This window comes from Musa acuminata, chromosome BXJ2-4, assembly GCF_036884655.1.
Source record: "Musa acuminata AAA Group cultivar baxijiao chromosome BXJ2-4, Cavendish_Baxijiao_AAA, whole genome shotgun sequence".
NCBI classification, from domain to species: domain Eukaryota; kingdom Viridiplantae; phylum Streptophyta; class Magnoliopsida; order Zingiberales; family Musaceae; genus Musa; species Musa acuminata.
In genome coordinates, this window is record NC_088341.1 from 34,668,678 (window position 1) to 34,687,731 (window position 19,054).

The 19,054-nt window shown below is 40.3% G+C and overlaps 2 protein-coding genes across 7 annotated transcripts; both read left to right on the forward strand.

The window, feature by feature from the left end:
* The first annotated feature begins 3,939 nt into the window (after window positions 1-3,939).
* On the forward strand, window positions 3,940-12,545 carry LOC103981007 (DNA topoisomerase 6 subunit B). 4 transcript variants are annotated; one of them, XM_065105023.1, is made up of 20 exons: window positions 3,940-4,492; window positions 4,587-4,639; window positions 4,818-4,915; window positions 5,008-5,113; window positions 5,285-5,422; window positions 5,570-5,621; window positions 5,699-5,763; window positions 6,444-6,550; window positions 6,684-6,786; window positions 6,903-6,988; window positions 7,073-7,269; window positions 9,012-9,127; window positions 9,225-9,310; window positions 9,521-9,593; window positions 10,426-10,517; window positions 10,613-10,751; window positions 10,828-10,922; window positions 11,382-11,556; window positions 11,835-11,931; window positions 12,156-12,545. In XM_065105023.1, the coding sequence occupies exons 1-20, from the start codon at window positions 4,396-4,398 to the stop codon at window positions 12,254-12,256; spliced, it is 2,076 nt and encodes a 691-aa protein (XP_064961095.1). In that variant the 5' UTR covers window positions 3,940-4,395; the 3' UTR covers window positions 12,257-12,545. The 4 variants fall into 4 exon arrangements, with proteins under 4 accessions (XP_064961095.1, XP_064961097.1, XP_009395854.2 ...); XM_009397579.3 differs by lacking the exon at window positions 12,156-12,545 and having other exon boundaries at window positions 3,941-4,492; window positions 11,835-12,117; XM_065105025.1 differs by lacking the exons at window positions 4,818-4,915; window positions 5,008-5,113.
* Window positions 12,546-14,891: 2,346 nt separating this feature from the next.
* Window positions 14,892-18,582, forward strand: LOC135610483 (FT-interacting protein 7-like). Of its 3 annotated transcripts, none has more exons than XM_065105027.1 (3): window positions 14,892-15,080; window positions 15,762-15,828; window positions 15,950-18,582. In XM_065105027.1, exon 3 carries the CDS (start codon window positions 16,002-16,004, stop codon window positions 18,330-18,332), a length of 2,331 nt encoding a protein of 776 aa, XP_064961099.1. In that variant the 5' UTR covers window positions 14,892-15,080; window positions 15,762-15,828; window positions 15,950-16,001; the 3' UTR covers window positions 18,333-18,582. The 3 variants fall into 3 exon arrangements, with proteins under 3 accessions (XP_064961099.1, XP_064961100.1, XP_064961101.1); XM_065105028.1 differs by having other exon boundaries at window positions 15,958-18,582; XM_065105029.1 differs by having other exon boundaries at window positions 15,996-18,582.
* The last annotated feature ends 472 nt before the right edge of the window (window positions 18,583-19,054 follow it).

Sequence of the window (19,054 nt, forward strand, 5' to 3'; positions counted from 1 at the left end):
TATAAAGATTCTCTCTTGAACCTGCCAAAAGGAGAATCAAGTTATAAGGATAGTTGATCTTCGCCCATTAAAAGAAGATCGTTAGTGGATGACGGTGGCCTCGACGGAAAGGGAATCGATGGAGTGGATATAGGTCACGACGACCAAACCACTATAATTTGGTTTATATTTCTGTTTTGCTATTTACCTTAACTTTAAACTGCCTTACTTGTTTTACATCCACTATACTCTTCCATATGCTTTCAAGTTAATATCTTCTGAAACGGGTTTAATCACAACAAGATTTTCAACGACATAATTTTTATCCACTGCACTAATTAACCCCTCTCTTAGTGTCGACTCGTTCCTAACATATTTGTCATCTAAGTAAACTTGTGCCTCTCATCATACTTCAAAAAACTTACAAAGTCAAACATTGATATCCTCGCTAAGTTCCTAATCACATTAAATCTTTTGGATTTTGATGTGAAAAGAAAGTATATAGAAACATAAAAATAATATAAAAATATAATAATTATAATAAAATTAATTAACATAAAATTAATTTTACATGGCTCAAAGATCGAAGATATAAGAAATACAGCACTCTCTTAATTTAAATCCAAGTCAGAAGCATCTTTTATGCTCTCATCAGTAGCTTACATTATTTCACGTAAAATATAAAAAAAATAGTTTAGTTTTCTATAAACCCTCTCAAAATATATATTTTGTCTCCATTCTTCTCATTATAAAAGTCTTAATATATTTATGATATTTATAAAACAATCAAATATTCAAGTTTTTTTATGCTCAAATTGTAAGATTGAACATGTAAAATATAATTAAGCATGATTGAAATATAAATTATCATAGATCGACAATAGGATGCGTGTTTTTTAATGCCATCATCGTAGAGTATACCTTGGATGTCCGTGATCGATGAAGTATGGATCAATTAAGAGGCGAGACACATGATCTCATATGTTATCATGTGATTTATAAGATCATTAGGAGGTCCGATTATTATATAAAAAATATATATTTCTCTCAATATTTTTATGATATAAATTTTTAAGATATTTAGGAGTTATATATAAAAAAGATAATTATCTCCAAGATTTTCCAAGATATGAATTTTCTTTCTGTTAGAATCAAATTAGATCTTTGATATATTTTATCATCTATAAATTGAGCCATAAAATTAGTTTTTGAACTAATTTAATTACTATTTAAAATTCAAAAGTAATTATCGATCGGTGACGATGGCGTGGGTTTAAGGGTACAGAACAAGGGATGGGGTTTGGTGTGCGTGATGCATTTCCAGGGTCGATGCTCATCAACCTCTCTTGCAATAATGCTCTTCCGATGTCATTATAACTTCGAGCTCTTGCATGCTATCGATGAACTGATGTACCGTGACTGATGAGTCAGTAAGGCCTAGTTTATGGGTCAATGTCGGAAGTCTCCGGTTGGGTGAGCTGGTTGCCGAGGTCGATTGTGCCCTTCGGACGGGGTGTTGTCGTCGAAATGTTGAAAGTGCCTCTTTCAATCGGGATGGTCCCACCTTAGGGAGATTCGCTTTCCTACACAGAAGGTCCCCGTCGAGTATTTTCTGACTATGACTCCTCCGACGAGCAAGTTAGTGGTGAGTTGATCTCTCTCTCTCTCTCTCTCTCTCTCTTTTGCCTCCTCCTGGGCCAGATGCCGACCAGGGGTTTTTATACTACTGTACAAGGGTCGGTCGTACGCAGGTTTGGTGTGGTGATCAATCCTCGAGAGGTGAGATGGTACCTTTATGTGGCCGCCATCCCGGAGTGCGTGGAATAACGCCATGTTATACCGTCTTGAGCTTTCCGGGTCAGGACGTACTGAGTAATGTCTTGGTACGGATTTTGGCTCGGCATGTGGGGGTGCTCCTCTTGCTGACTTGGCTATAGCGTGGCATGGCGTCGATCATGACATGGCCTTGATCCGAAATATACCTTATCACACCCTATTACCTGTCTCAGTGGTATGATTTCCTTTTTACATCTTTGGTGATGTCGGATCAATATAAAATTTAAAATGATAAAATTTTTGTTACCATGATTCAAACCCCTCTTTCCAGTTTAGCATAAGTTATCGGTGAAAATCAATCGGTTATGGTCGCCTGGTCATGGATGGGGAGTTAGCACGGCGAGGGTCGATTCTACATGCGTAGGGTCGCCTGGTCTAGCACTCGGGTCTCGGGAGCTGGCGTCGGTCGTCTCGAATCTAGTGCCACCCTTTGTCCTAGGGTCCTTGATGCGCAGGGTCTTTCGCATCTCCATTCGTGCGTCGGGTTGAGTTGAAACCTTGTCTCCCGAGGGTAACCTTTGATGCCGTTGGGCTCCTGCACACAGGCCGAGATTGGGAGGGAAATTTTCTGATCCGACCCCTCAAATGTTTAAGTTAGCTTTCCGTTGAATGAGTGAGAATAGAATGTGAGTAAAAAAGCATCTCCTGTGTTGGCCAGACGATGGGCTTTTATGCCTACCTGTGAGGGTTGGTTGTTACCAGCCTCTTAATGGCCACTGCCCTCTTAAGTGGCAAACCTATACCTTCATGCTGACACCAGTTGTCCTGCGTGGCATCGTACTTGAACAGAGCTGTCATTGCCTTTGTGGGGTAGAGGCATACTCGAGCGGCATCGTTCCATTCCTTGTGGGGACGACATCGTACCCGAGTGATGATGTCATCACACATGAGCGACGTCGTTCCATTCTTTGTGGGATGGTGTTATACCCGAGCGACGCCATCGTCATACCCGAGCGGTGCTATTCCACTCTTCGCAGGATGACATTGTATTGACGTGGTGTGCCACACCAACTTCAAAACTTTTCGTTGGCGCTGAGGTGGGGAACAATAGTTTGTATCCTCCCCAACAAAACTTGGACTTGGCGTGTCAGGGTAAGGAATGCCTCGGCGAAGATGGGAGGTTGAGCGGTAGCGATCCTTAGAGGCAATAACCCCGGATTAGTGAACAACTGCTAATAGCGGCCCGGGGTCGTTGCGGAGTTGTTCGCCTCTTGCCCCGGGGGAGGCGGGAGTTGTTCTCCGAACCCAAGAGTTGAGTGGGTCGGGAGGTGCTCGTTGCCTAAGTGTTCGGCCAAGTTGCCTAACTGGGGCTAATATTGTGACATCAGGGCCCTCCTTATAGTGCCAAAATGTTGGTGAATCTTTACACTATGGTCGAGGTGTCAACACGGCTTGGTTTAGTCCCGGATATACAAGGTTGCCCATGTGGATGCTCGAGTTGTGAGGGCGAGTATCGAGTCGGGTCGGGTTCAAGCCTCATCTCCCGAGCGCGATCTTCTCTCTTGGCGAGTGGCCTACTTCTCCGTCATTGGACTCTTGTACACAGGTCGAGGTCGGGAGGGGGAATTTCCCGACTCGACTCCTCCGAAGCTTAAGTTAGCTTTTGGTGAAATGAGATAGAGTTAGGTCGTATAAGGTCCTCCCCTTCTTAGTTAAGGAGGGTTATTTTTATACTTGCGAGGATGAATTGGTCGTATGAGGTTAATTAACTACGGTTGGCTTCTCGGACGACCGACTTTAGCTTCTGTACGAGCCTCAATCGACCTGCACGGATCGACGTCACACGACGCTGCCCCGAGCTTTCCGAGACGGTTGTACCGTGATGATGTCGTTTGTACGGAAGGGGCAGCAAGCGGCTGCCCGCCACGTGTGTGTTGCGCGCCATGTACTTGAGATTCTACGCCTGCATCGTTGTGTCTGTTTATCTAGGTCCACGTGGGTGATGCCAAAATATATCTTATCAGATCATAATCTGAATAAGAATATAAAATTTAATATAATACAATTTTGTTCGGAGGGATTTTTTTTTTAAATTTCGAATCTTGCTTTTTTTTAAAAAATAATAAATAAAGTTAATTAAAAAGTGAACGCGAGGCCAACCGTTCGGAGGGAGGCGTCCGACATCATCGAGTTCAAGCCAGCCATCGTGTGCAAGGATAGTTCTGGTCACAGTCCCGCCGGTCGCACGCACATGCAGCTCAAAGCAGGAATACTACATATCCGTCTGAAATCTGAAGGGTCTTTATTTATGAGCAATTCCTCGTTTTCTTATTATTTTTTTTCTCGCCCATTTCGCGGCGCCGATCCTCGAAGCAAAACCCTAACTGTTCCCTGTTGGAATCGAACACCCAAAAGATTAAATACCTCTCTTAGATTCGCTCCCCACCAACCCATACCCTAGGTTCGAATTTTCTCATTTCATTATTCCTCGCGATCTCGGCTGCTTTGGACGAGCCCATTCCGTACTCCGTTAAAAATCGTTCACATTCCTTAGATCGCCTTCCCGACTTCGGAATCTCCTTCTGCTTCTTGTATGTATCTCTCTCTAGCTTCTCCAATCGAACTGGCATCTGGGTGCTGATGGATTCTAGCCGAGGAAGCTCGGATGAGTTGAAGAGGACAAATAAGGGCAGATCGAAGACGAATTGCATGGCAAAAGAAAACCTTTTGAAGCAGAGTGAGTGTTCTTGGAAACCGCCACCCGTGCGTTCGTCTTCTGGTTTTTTCTCGCTTTGATTGGGGTTTTTCTATGTTTTTTTTATTTTTTGCAGAATCCCCGGCTGAGTTCTTCGCTGAGAACAAGAACATAGCTGGATTCGACAATGTAAGCTCTTCCAGTAGCTCTGTTCTATCAATGATTTCGTTTGGCCTGTGCGTTTTGCTTATTTTTTTGGCGGTGTGGTCTCTGTATTTTCACCTTGAAAATTTAAAATCAACCTATAAGTTAGGAAGTGTATTTCTGATCAAGCTGAGTTTTTTTTTTCTTTCTATTTCTCCTCCAGCCTGGAAAATCATTATACACAACCGTGAGAGAACTTGTGGAAAATGCTCTTGATTCGGCCGAGTCTATTTCTCAGCTCCCAGATATCGAGTTAATAATGTTAGTGACTAGTCCATGACTATCTTGATAGTTATCTGGTTTGCCGGTAGCCCACTAAAATATTGATATCCCATGATGTCTTTGATGCATAGAGAAGAGATCACTAAGAACAAATTCAACACAATGATTGGTCTTGTTGATCGACAGCGTGTTGATGAAGAACTTTATGATGATTTTGAGACTACTAAGGCTCGTGAGGTGTGTATTTTGGTCATCTAACCTCTATTTGTTTAAAATTATGTTATCTATTCAATTGCTTTGCTAGAACATGAATGCGATCCATGGTTACGGGGGTGCTTCTGCAGCTCTCAATCTTTAGAACCTATGTCTTGATTTCACAAATAATTTTGTTTTTTTATATTGTTGTAGAAGCGTCTTGCCAAAGAGGCTCGTATGCAAGAAATTCAAGCTAAGAATGTTGCCCTTGGGAAGAAGCTGAAAGAACCTCCTGCTATCAAGAGTGGGAAAGGTCGAGGTGAAGCATCATTCTTTAAAGTAACCTGTAAGGTGGCTTTCAAATCTAACACAATGAAAAAATTCTGCTGTCATTTCAAAACACATCTTATTTTATTCATTCCATTTGTATCCTCCAAGACTGGTTTGTGCTCCCAGAGAAATCACCAATTTTGTGGTTGTAATGAATATCTGATGCAGGATAACGGAAGAGGGATGCCACATGATGAAATCCCAAATATGTTTGGAAGAGGTATGATGCCATTCGTTTGTCTGTAATGTTTGCGGTTGATGAATTTTATAAAGCTAACTTAATTGGGTCACTTTCAGTTCTCTCTGGTACAAAATATGGGTTAAAACAAACACGTGGGAAATTTGGACTTGGTGCAAAAATGGTATGTTTTTATTTGTTGGTTTCCTCCTATGACATTAGTAAGATACGATCAGTTTATCTAGTTGTTCAACAATGTTTATAAGTGAATGTAATTCTGTGTGAAACATGTATGCAGGCATTCCACATTTATAGATGTTCTAATGCAAGTTCAATTTACAAACTGTTGGTAACAATACAGAGTTTCAATCTTTTAATTTTCACCATAAAATGCAACTTTTTGTCTTCAACATACTTGATTCTATAGAAGATCAATATTACATTCCTCATTGAAATGTAACATTTGTGAAGTTTTCAAACAAGACCGACTCATGTTTTTATTCAACCCTAGAGTCATTAGGACCTTACAATCCAATAATTAAGATGACTAGGGAGGATACTGATTAAACTGATGTTTGTTTTGTATTATGCTGTTAAATATGGTATCTCCTCATGTTCAATCCATCTAATTTTCAAATAATTCGTGCTTCCAGTATTCTCTGTTCTAATTTTAATGAGGAATCTCTAATTATTAAAATACAGATTCTTAAGATCCCCATGCTTTTCTCTGTGATTGTATACCATCCTGATCCTGACAACGATGATTATGACTTCATTAGTATTCTAAAACATTAGTTCTAATGTCACCCTTCTTGCTCTTGATACCTTTTCTAAACTGAGGGACTTATTTATGGAGTATAACAGGCATTGATTTGGTCTAAGATGAGCACAGGGCTTCCCATCGAGATTCTGTCAGCTACAAGGGGCCAAAATTATGCATCTTTTTGTCGATTAGACATCGATATACATCAGTAAGTACATTACCTGGAATAAATATTTGTTTGAGAACAGGCTTGATAGACTATTGCATTTACTTGTCGTTTTTCAGGCATTTTATATGTTTGTTGATGTTATTTCCTGATATTTGTGTTTTCTGCTGCTCAGAAACATTCCTCATGTTCATCTACATGAAAAAAGGGAAAACAAAGACAAGTGGCATGGAGCTGAAATTCAAATTATCATCGAGGGCAACTGGACTACTTATCGTGTGAGTGGTGCTTCTGTTACTTTTTTCATGTTTGGACCATTAAAACTTTTGTGATAAAGAATGAAAATGCAAATAGTTTGGTTGTTAATCTTTAACGACCTTATTTGATTATCCAGTCAAAGATTCTTCATTATATGCGGCAGATGGCTGTGATCACCCCTTATTCTCAGTTCTTTTTTAAATTTATTGCAGGCATTTCAGAGTAAGTTATGTTTCAAAATTCATGTTTCCAACTTTATTTCCTCATATATATGACTGACATTTTTTCATTTGTTTGGTTATTCAGAAAGAATTTGACAATTAGATTTGCACGAAGAACAGATGTAATGCCTCCAGCTCCTCTTGAGACAAAGCACCACCCCTCTGCTGTTGATATACTACTCATCAAACGCCTTATTGCAGAAACTTCAAAGCAAACACTTCAGCAATTTCTTCAACATGAATTTGTAAATATAAGCAAGTCATATGCTGAACGTTTAGTGGGTAAGTATTTGATTCTAATGGCTATTGACTTTTACTGCACATGAAATTAATAATACATGCTACCATTGAATAAATTGCTGCTGGAAGGTTCAGAACTTTGTGAAGACCCCTTCTTCAGTTTTGGTACTCATCATATCCCTGATTGGCTAGGTTCTTACCTTTTTATGGGTTAATAATTCTTTATATCCTATTGGAGTTCCCATTCGGTTATTGATTTTAGGACTTATTATTAAACTTTTGGTGAAGTACCACTAGTGCTGAATTTTAGCTCTTTCATTTTTTTCTATGCTTTTGAAGAATCGACCCTGCGTTTTATGTGATAAAAGAAATTTCTCCTATAGGCGATTAATCACATCATGTGGGGACCAAATATGTCAATGATCTTATCATTAGCCAAAAGTTTAGTTTCTTTTCACAGTTGTGATAACCTGATTGAGTTACATGTTGCACAACACTCCTTGGCTGCCATTTACATCAAAAGGTTGCTTTGCTGCATGCTGACCACCTATTGTCCTCAGTTCATGAAAATGGTTATCTTTTTTCCAGTTTTGGTCGATATTGGAATAAAACATTTTATCATTTTTAGGTTAACTTTATGCTCTTCGGTTTAGGACATTAAAATTTTCTAAGATTCTAGTAAATTTCAAGAGAATAGAAATATAATGGATTCTTTTCTACTGTTTGGAGCCAGAAGTTATATTAATTATTATAAAAAAAGATTGACGAAAGGTAAATAAGTTCTAACTTTTTTTTGGTGAAAGAAAGTTAAAATCCTATTGATCCAAGAAAAATAAAACAATAAATACATTGACATGGTTCATTTAGCTTATGCAACAAAATGCTGAAGAATTAGACTCTTCTAGCAACCTCAGTCTAGAAAGGTATTTGGGGGTCTCATAGGCTGCTAACAGTCTTTGTCCAGGCTGATGCAAGTTGTCATATCCACGTAGAACTTTGGAAGCAAAGCTTTTGGATAAATGGCTTAGAAGGCATTGATGATGGGTTGGAAGAGCATGGGAGTATTAGCATTTCCGAACTTTTTAAAAGCTTGGGATTGGTTTTGCTTTGCTTTGGCTGAAGTGGCTGAAATTAGACCAAAAGTTGTTCAACTTAGGTGGATTTGACCAAAAACTGAACTGAATTTGGTTCGTGTGCTCTCCAGAGCTGATTGGCATGCCTACTGCCTTGAAGAGTAAGATAAAGGCCTATTCAACTAATATCTCTTTTTCTGTAATGCAAGTTGTTCTGCTCCCTGCCATAAACCCAACGTGCATTTGTTCATGCTAAGTTTAACTATGGACATAGTTAGAGCACCAATAATTTGTCCCATTATGCACCGGTGTGGAATAGTCATTTTAGCCAAAACTTAACAAATGTTGGCATATGATGTGCCACATGAAATGTAACCTTTTGTGCTACCTATTGCACATATGGTGCCAATTTGCACATGTATTTGCTAAGTTCTATACGAGGATACTAGAGCATAGGTGGCACTGATATCCTTTGTTTATCTTACTGATGTAGGCTGAGTCTGTATTATCATACAGTTTAGGGTGCCTCTAAAATTATGGCACCTGTAAGGTACGGACAGCACCTGTTGTATATGACTGCACTTTTAATAGCATTTCTTGCCATCTGGATATCTCATGAAAAGTTAGAACTCTTAAATCTCACACAAGTTGTTATTCCAGTAAAAGGTAGTGACTAGAACATTACTTCCTATTCTATTGTCTGTTCTCCAGGGGAAATGGGCCCTGATTTTGGTCCAAAAATGGCTGTGAAAAATCTAACATCTCATCAAATTGTTCGGATTCATCAACTATTTCGTCAGGCTAAATTTGATGATCCTAGTGGTGATGTAAGTTGTGCGTTGTTTCTCATTAGACTCTGAAATTGAGTATGTATTTCTCATGCTATTTTGATTAGAACACTTTCTGGACTTACTACGTCGACAGTGTCTTAGTCCAGCAGGGGAATACAATCTCCGTCTTGGAATCATTAAGGAGCTGCAGCCAGACATGGTTGCCACTTGTTCAAGCAGGTTGTTATCTTCATTTGGATGAAAACTGCTACACATTTTTGCTTCCTGTTATGCATGCAGGACCTGTTACCCACAAGTTGAATTAAATTGTTGCATCATGGTCATCAATTGAATCAGCTGATTCTTGTGGGAATTAGTTTTTCTTTTCTTTACTTTATTAAATTGTGGATTTTCTGATAATACCTCTCTAAAACCTGGTTGCAAATTCAGTCCCCAGGTTTTTGAAGGGCATCCATTCATTGTTGAAGCTGGAATTAGCCTTGGCGGAAAAGATGTAAAACAAGTAAGAAATTCTACATTCTTGATGGTTTATTTATAAGAAATATTTGCAGACATGGGTTGTCCTCCCATATGAGTTATATTAATTACTCTTCATGCATCTTGTAGGATGAATGCAATATTCCTTTTACACCAAAGAAGTATAATGCTTTGTAAAGACTACTCCATTCCTGTCTCTTTGATATCTCTTAAACACCCCCCGACCTAACTCCCGCCCTCTTTCCCTTTTTGAAATGCAACCATATCTTGGTTATATTTTATTCTCAGAAAGAACAATATACCAATTTCCTGGTTCAAAGGCTCTCTATTATATATGTTCTACATGTGTGTGTGTGTGTGTGTGTGTATATATATATATATATATATATTGTTATTCATGACCGTGTTGTTCTTATTCATAGGTGTACTTTTAGCACATATGAGAGATGGGATTTAATTGCAAGATTTGCTAAGATTCCGTGGCTGGCTTTTCATGCTATATTGTTTGAAAGTTCTTGTGCTGCTTTCCTGAACAAACCACAATCTTGTGCAAGCACACTTAACGCTTTGTTGGCATGATAAACGTTGGGCTTTGTGAAGCTGCAGTTGTTTAATTTTAGGGAGAAAAAACCCATTGGAGTTCATGCTTCTTGTGAGTTAAATGCTGATGACGTTACTGATATTCAAGAATGATTTTTCATCTCTTGTACCACTCATCTCAAGTTATCTATTTTTCTTATCACTACATTTTTTACCCGCTCTCTTGAAGATGCCCGCTGCCTAGTAAATCCTTCATGGTCATGACAGGTTGTGTTTAAGGAGTTGCAATAACCAGGATGTTCCATTTTTTGTGATAGGGTCTTAATATATTCCGTTTTGCAAATCGTATACCACTTTTATTTGAGCAAGGAGCAGACGTCGTCACAAGAACTGCTATGAAAAAGATCAAGTTTGGATTCTTTGCCACACAATTATTTAGTAAATTACCATATGTTCATTCTTTTCTTCTGATATAATAATTATTTATCATCTTGTTCATTGTAGCTGGAGTAGTTACAAGATCAATCAGATGCAAGATAAAATTGGTGTGTTTGTAAGCATTGTAAGCACAAAAGTACCCTTCAAAGGAACTGGGAAGGAATATATTGGAGATGATATTACTGAAATTTCTTCAGCAGTCAAGGTATCAAAAAACTTCACACCTTAGTGGCCTATAAAGAGAAAATAAACTAATATGATCCCTGCGTCCAAATATGCAGTCTGCTATCAAACAATGTTGTCTTCAACTGAGATCTAAAATAGTGAAGAAACTTCAAGCTCGTGAACGACAGGAGAGGAAACGCAATCTGACCAGGTAATGCAATTATGAAATTGAGATTCTTGCATCAAAAGCTTATTGGTGATTTATCATTATGATTGCCATAGCCATGAAGCTTGTGATGCAAATTTAAGTTTTTAAACTTTTCTATTTTTGAATTAAATATCCAAGGTGTCTGCTTGTTTCAGTATGATAGTTGATTGCCTCAGCTTAAATATTCTACATATCTGCATGTATTTTTGTGTGTGTGTGTGTGTCTACTGTTTTAAAGAAATATCTCTGGAGCTTCAGGTGTAATGCAGCTGGGTTTATCAAAAATTCAGATGAAGTTTGTTTGATGAGTTTGCCTGTTTTTTGAGGTTGACAAGTGTTTGACTAGATTATTGCAGCAAACCAGAGTTGAACAGTGGCATCTTGCATTAATGCCCAGCCATTCACACACATGTAAAGAGATTTATATGGTTGGATGCCTTTCTGATGTTTTTTCTATGGCAGGTACATTCCAGATGCTTCAAGAGCCATCATGGACGTCCTTGAAGAAATGGCTCAGAATTATGAACCGAAGAGGCAGCGCTATGACAAAGAGGACGATGAACTTTTAAATAAAATAGCATCCAATGAGATAACGGAGGCGACCTTCGGAGAAAGCCTTTCTCAATATGTTGAGCAGGTAATGTCTTGATTGACTTAATTTTGTCGTCTGTCATCATCATGATAGGTTCAGCCACTGATGCTAGGAGTTATCCTAGCATCATCAATTGGTTATACTCGTATGACACTTAAAAGATCTCTAGAAAACTATTTATTATTTAAACAACTTGTATCTGGACTAATTGCTACGGAAAATTCATGTTAATCAGTGCTTCGGCTGTCTTCTTGAAATGTTCTTCCGATGATACATTTTTCATTATGCATCAGCTAAAAGAGTAATTTCTTCTATCGGTTCAGGTGGATTATGACATGGCCTTGGAATATGCTACACAAAGTGGAGCAAGCGAGGAACCAAGGGAACCCATTTATTTAAGTTCACTCGAAGGCTCCTACAGTTACGTGGACCTTCATAGCCCTGTTTTCGTTTTTAGACTAATTACTTAGTAGTTGATTTATTTTTGGTTATTTTTGAAGAAAAGATTCGTTCATGTTGAACTTGAAGAAATAAATCTTGCTCTCTTCCATTTCTTCAGAAGAGAGTGAGCTTATGTTGTTTCAATTTAGATTTCAATCTGCGGCAGACTGAAATTGTGTTGTTTGTTGGGGAACAATTTGAAGTTTCCAAAACCACAGGGAAGCTGAGTTATCATAGCGAAAGGCTGAATCTGCACCAGTATTTATGCAGAAGAGAGAAAAACTTGATAACCGCTGCTGGCTGATACAGGCTCTCGAATGAGTGACCGTGTGCTTCCTTGGTGATCAATCAAGTTCCAGGAACAAGCGCATCTCTCTTCCCTAGAGAAGAGCACTCTACAGAATCAAGGCTCTTTTTTGTTTGCTTGTTTGTTTATTTAAGGTAAATCATCAGATATGACAAAATCTGCATGGTGCGTTTGTGTTGTTCTTATTACTACTATTATATGAATCGTTTGCGCAACCGGGCGCCGGAGAACGAGCCCAAACCCTGTGTGCCTTCCATTTCATAGATCCGTGCATTTTCATTGGCTAGTTTTTAGAAATAACAAAGATCCTGCTCACACAGTTTATTAGGAGAAAATCGATTTTTTTTTTTGGCTCGCCTCCTCCTGATGCGCTGCAGCGCACTTGAATTCATAGGTTAGCTGGTCTCATGCTTGTTACAGGGATTGGTGAAGTGAACCTTCCCATCTTAATCCTGAGGATGCCGCCAGTATTCAGTTGATTCGGCATTCTATATAACCTTTCATGCTATGTAGCAGCAATAACTTTTGCAGCACTCAGTGATGGAGGGCCGGCCAGACCGATTATTCACGGACGGCTGTTCCGTAGAATTGTTGACGGTTCGTTATCCTCGTACTAAGAGACGTCCAAATTTCAATCGAACTCGCCGATCGAGTGCCCGAAGATACATACATACATGCCTACGTCTGGAGGCCCATCTTTGCTATAATTTCGTTGGTTGGGAGATGTTTACGAGCATGATTTGAGCACACCAACCACTGTCTATTTCGTAAATGTTTGAAGCGTGCATCGTGTGGCAAAAGGCCAATAATGCCCACCCACCATCGCCCACGGGAGGAGGACGGTTGGTTTTCTTTCTTCATCGTTTTCAAAGAAATAATCCATTTTCCTGGCGCTTCCAATTTCGAGGTCAGGGGTGGTAAAATGGCCGAGGCAAAAGTGAAGCGGGTCCCATGCTCTACTTGCTTCCCCCGAGGAACACAGAGCGAAAAGAAAGCCGCGCACGTCCTACAGCTGGATGCCACTCTTAACAATGGTAGGAGCTGCAGAAGAGGCCAAAGGAAGGCCGAGTCCTTTCTGTCTACCGGAATTGGATATTACCCATAAAGACACCAAAATCCTCGAGCAATAAATAAACGAGGAGCAGTAGATACACCAAGATGGATCGACTCGATGGACCGGTTTATGATTTTGTCGGCGTAGAAGATAAAAGATCAGATCTTTTTGTAAGGCGAGAACTGGCCTTCCACCAATTTAATTTGGATTAATTAGATGGTGGGAGGTCGTTTCTACGTGGTCGGGTATCATCCAGTTCCCATCACGGAGGGGAAGAGTCGTCGAAGCTGCTGGCATCCTTAATTTCCGTCGGAGCGCGCGACATATGCAATCGAGTCCGCATCAAACGGTGAGGCAGGGCCTGATCACCACAATCTTTTACGGTCTTGTATATACAACGAGAAAGAGGTATGTATGGCTTGTACACGCACCCAAGCTAAATAAACGATGTCGAATTGAGACTCGAACCCACCCGACGAATGAATGCATTGGGTTCGATTAAATCTCTAGATCGGCTTCTTCGGCTTTAACCTTTTTTCTTTTTATAGCCAGTTTTAGCTTTTTGACGGTATTGCAGGAGGAACGAACATAATACCGACGATTAAGCAGCCCATCACCCATCCATCGCTATGATGAATTAAATTAGAGGGGACCGCCGAGTGGGGCAGGAGACGGTGAGACAACGGACGGATAACGACGCGAGCCATTCGATGAGGTCGGGGGAGGGGGGGGGGGGGGGGGGTCCCGCCACATTTCCCTCCCTTCACTTCACTTCGCTTCCTTTTTATTATTATTATTATTATTAGTTTTCTCTTTTTCATCTCTCATTCGTCATTTCACCTGCCGTATCCTGACGTTCGATCAGGGCCGTCGAAGCAGGGAAGTGGGAAATGATCAACAGCTTTCTTTGCCTCCTCTGGGACCCAACGGCCCGCCGAGATGCGGAGGTAGCAGTGGTCGAGGATAAAATCGTCCATCCCTATATTTCATGCAGTAAGATTGGTTTCTAAATTTAACATTAAAGAATTGATACCATCAATATTTCTAACCAGACGATAATTAATTAATGCACCAAGGAAATTAGATCCGGAGTTGGAGGGAGAATATTCTTTAGAGTATTCTTAATATATATATATATATATATATATATATATATATATATGTATTCCTAGACTCTAGGAATATTTGTCTTGTGAATAAGATTGTTGCAAGTATGATTCCGAAAAATTAGGATCGATAATCACATTTGCCACTACTACTACTACTACCACATCATTCTCGCAAACTCTAAGGATAAACATTTAAAAATATTTTTTAGATTGTGTGTTTATAAATCTGAAAAATGACTTTTAAGTCTTGTTGGAAAAAAAAAGAAAAAAAAGAAAAGGGACCACGACAATGTTTTATGCGTTTGCGGGGTTATACTGTCACTTCACTGACGCCACCGTTGGATTAGTGAGCGAGATAGTAACTCAGGCATTTCCAAATTTTATATGTGAAGCCACCGTAACAATCGTTAAAAAGCAAAGAGAAAAAGGGACACTCGGTTTATATAAAAAAGTGGCAGAGGAGGGTTTGGGGGGTTTGCCTTAAGACACGCTCCTTCAGCATAAGCTTAGGAGTGTGAGTTCGCTTCCCATTTCCTGTTCCGGACTCTTCCTTTCCCTTTCCTTTCCGTTCTTACCGATGATAAAGCTGAGTAGGGCTTGAAACCAAAGGCTCGGAGGAAACGATTTCGAGTTTTCGCCAGGATTGCAATCGTTCTAGGTCTGCATTCGTCTCGCTTTCTCTGTATCTTTTTCTTTCCTTGCTTTCTTTTCCTCGAATCTTCTCGTTGCTCCTTTCTGCTTTTTTTTGGTGTGGGGGGGTCAATGTTCGATTTCGATCTATGTTTTCTTTTTTCCATTTTACCATATATATAATTTGTATCCCTATTTATTTATCCGTGCCTTGAGCTTTTTCCACTTTAAGTTTTTTTTTTTTTTTCGTTACTCGCTCTTCTTCTTCTTCTTCTTCTTCTTCTCTGCAGCTTTATATTTTCCCCGTTTCATATCAGATTTTAAGGTGCCTTTTGTTGTAGGAGGAGTGCTCTGTTCGAGCTCGTTGTATGTTTTCTAGCTTGGATAGTGTACACTTCCCCTTCTTGGTTGGCTATGTCTTCCTTCCTTTCTTTTTTTCTCCCAAGGCATCAGAATAAGCACTTTTTCTTTTTTTGTCTATCTAGAACATGGTTGTTAAGAATTAGGATTCATTGTTGTTCATACTCATTAAGTTTCAAGGAACATTTGTCCATTTTTTGGGCTCATCTTCTTGACGCTTTCAACATCTCATCCTGCGTTGCTAGAGATTTTTCCCTGCTGCATGTCTGTGCTTTGATGCTCAGTCGAACTTCTATCCATGGTGCATAATGGTGACCTTACTGGTGTTGTTTTGATTTCTTTCTACTAGTCCGTTTTAGTTTCCATGTTCGCGGGCGGATTTCATGTGAATGCGTGAGGGTGCTGCCTCTTCCCAAGTAAGTTTCTAATCTTCCTTCATCATCAAGTCGGGGGGTTTTGCCTTCTTTTTACTAGCCCCGATTTGTGTCAGAGATCTTTTCTAATTTCTTTCACGTTTTCTCCGTCTCGACTTCTAAGTTGAACAGGAAATTTTTCCCCAAGTTGTTTACTCCGCTCGCTACAGTTTTAGATGATGCAGAGGCCTTTGCGTCCCGAGGAGTACTCCTTAAAGGAGACTTCTCCTCACCTTGGTGGTGGTGGAGTTTCTGGTGACAAGCTCACCACCACCTATGATCTCGTTGAGCAGATGCAGTACCTCTACGTGCGTGTGGTGAAAGCCAAGGACCTTCCACCAAAAGATGTAACCGGAAGCTGTGACCCCTATGTTGAGGTGAAACTTGGGAACTACAAAGGTACAACCCGTCATTTTGAGAAGAAGACTAATCCTGAATGGAACCAGGTCTTTGCCTTTTCCAAGGACCGCATCCAAGCCTCAGTTCTTGAAGTCATTGTAAAGGACAAGGATTTCATCAAGGATGATTTCATCGGAAGAGTCCTGTTTGATCTTACTGAGGTACCGAAGCGGGTTCCTCCTGACAGTCCATTGGCTCCGCAGTGGTACAGATTGGAGGATCGGAAAGGTGACAAAGGTAAGGGGGAGCTGATGTTGGCTGTCTGGATGGGTACTCAAGCTGATGAAGCATTCCCTGATTCTTGGCATTCGGATGCTGCCACTATCCCCAGCGATGGACTTGCTAACATAAGGTCAAAGGTTTACCTTACACCCAAGCTTTGGTATTTAAGGGTTAATGTCATTGAAGCCCAGGATTTAATACCTTATGAAAAGAATAGGTTCCCTGAGGTCTTTGTTAAAGTTATGCTTGGGAACCAGGCTCTGAGAACTAGAATATCACAAAGCAGGACCCTAAATCCTATGTGGAATGAGGATTTGATGTTTGTAGCAGCAGAACCATTTGAGGAGCACTTGGTCTTGAGTGTCGAAGACCGAGTGGCACCCAACAAAGATGAGGTATTAGGGAAAGCAGTAATTCCCTTACAGAAGATAGACAGAAGGTTGGACTACAAGCCAGTCAATAGCAGATGGTATAACCTTGAGAAACATGTGATTGTTGAGGGTGACCAGAAGAAAAAGGAGGTGAAGTTCTCTAGTCGGATTCATTTGAGGATATGTCTGGAAGGAGGTTACCATGTTTTAGACGAGTCAACACACTACAGCAGTGATCTCAGGCCAACAGCGAAACAATTGTGGAAGCCGAGCATAGGGGTTTTGGAACTTGGTATCTTGAGTGCTCAGGGGCTGTTGCCGATGAAGACCAAGGATGGCCGGGGAACGACAGATGCATACTGCGTCGCTAAATATGGACAGAAATGGGTCCGTACAAGGACTATCATAGATAGTTTTGCTCCAAAGTGGAATGAGCAGTACACTTGGGAGGTATATGACCCATGTACTGTCATTACAATAGGTGTGTTTGACAACTGTCACTTGCAAGGAGGGGAGAAAGCAGCTGGTACAAGGGATACTAGGATTGGGAAGGTGCGGATCCGCCTGTCTACGCTTGAAACTGACAGAGTTTACACCCACTCTTATCCTCTTATTGTTTTGCTTCCTTCGGGAGTAAAGAAAATGGGTGAAGTCCAGCTGGCTGTCCGATTTACATGTTCTTCTCTTCTTAATATTTTGCATATGTATTCCCAGCCGTTGCTGCCAAAGATGCATTACCTCCATCCATTGTCTGTCATGCAGCTTGATAATTTGCGACATCAGGCCACACAGATAGTATCAATGAGATTGAGCCGTGCAGAGCCACCCTTGAGGAAGGAGGTTGTTGAATATATGTTGGATGTGGATTCTCACATGTGGAGTATGCGAAAGAGCAAAGCGAATTTTTTCAGAATCATGGGCGTCTTAAGTCCTCTGGTTGCTGTGGGAAAGTGGTTTGATCAGATTTGCCATTGGAAGAATCCTTTGACTACAATTTTGATCCATGTCCTCTTTGTCATCTTGATCTTATACCCGGAATTGATACTCCCAACAATTTTCCTGTACCTGTTCTTGATTGGAGTCTGGTACTTTCGTTGGCGACCACGGCAGCCTCCTTACATGGACACTCGGTTGTCACATGCAGACACTGCACACCCTGACGAGCTTGATGAGGAGTTTGATACTTTTCCCACATCCCGTCCGCCTGACATTGTGAGGATGAGATATGATCGTTTAAGGAGCGTTGCAGGTAGAATACAAACTGTTGTTGGTGACCTGGCGACACAAGGGGAAAGGTTACAATCTCTGTTGAGCTGGCGGGACCCTAGAGCAACTGCTTTGTTTGTGACATTCTGCTTGGTTGCTGCTGTTGTTCTCTATGTTACACCATTCCGTGTTGTTGCTTTTTTAACAGGTTTGTACGTGTTGAGGCACCCAAGGTTCCGGCATAAGCTTCCATCAGTGCCTCTAAACTTTTTCAGAAGATTGCCTGCTAGAACAGATAGCATGTTATGAGAGTTGGTTGCCCATATGAAGATGTCTGTTTTCTGATAGGCTGTTCCAGTTCGGTCTCAAGATGCTGCAGGTTAATTCTGATGAAATTCAATCAGCTATCGTTCAATGGACAACTGGAGTATGATGTGAATCTTTGTGTGTATGCTGGTCTTAGTTATCTACCTTACGTATTTCATGTTTTTGTTATATTTTTCTTTACAATGTGCGACTTATCTTAGATGTTTTCGCTGTTAATCCAATGTTTTTCTTATATTTTGCTTTTCGATGTGTTACCTATATTAGATGTTTTCTCTGTGGAACATTTATGTCTCAGCCTTCTTCACTATCTATAAATATCTTGCTTTAGTAAGAGCATGATGTGAGCTGTTTGAGCCTGACCGGACTTGAGTGAGGTAATTTATTTTTTATTGGATTCCAGTTGCTCTGTAGCTGATCTCATGGAGTTGCTATAAGGGAGCTACTGAAGTTTTAAGGTAGATTTTGCATATGCTCATTAGACAATGTGATAGTGGCAAAACCAGTAGAAAGCCTTTTGTTAAACTTGATATTGGAATTGATAGGTTGTATTTTCATGTTTGTAAAAAAGAAAAGGAAAAGGTATCAGTTTTATTGCCGTGTGACCTGCAGGTGTTTTCGTATCATTTTTCCACCGAGTTTCCGAGTGAATGGGATTATTGGTTGTTCAAGTCAGGTCTTTATCGAGTCTAAGCTGACCATGTGAT

Bases quoted from the DNA above. Each gene is read 5' to 3' on its own strand.
- LOC103981007 (XM_065105023.1), top strand. From the start codon at position 4,396: ATGGATTCTAGCCGAGGAAGCTCGGATGAGTTGAAGAGGACAAATAAG. The intron at 4,916-5,007 runs GTTAGTGACTAG...TTTGATGCATAG, and splicing joins CCAGATATCGAGTTAATAAT to AGAAGAGATCACTAAGAACA. The intron at 10,518-10,612 runs GTTTGGATTCTT...TGTTCATTGTAG, and splicing joins ACTGCTATGAAAAAGATCAA to CTGGAGTAGTTACAAGATCA.
- LOC135610483 (XM_065105027.1), top strand. From the start codon at position 16,002: ATGATGCAGAGGCCTTTGCGTCCCGAGGAGTACTCCTTAAAGGAGACT.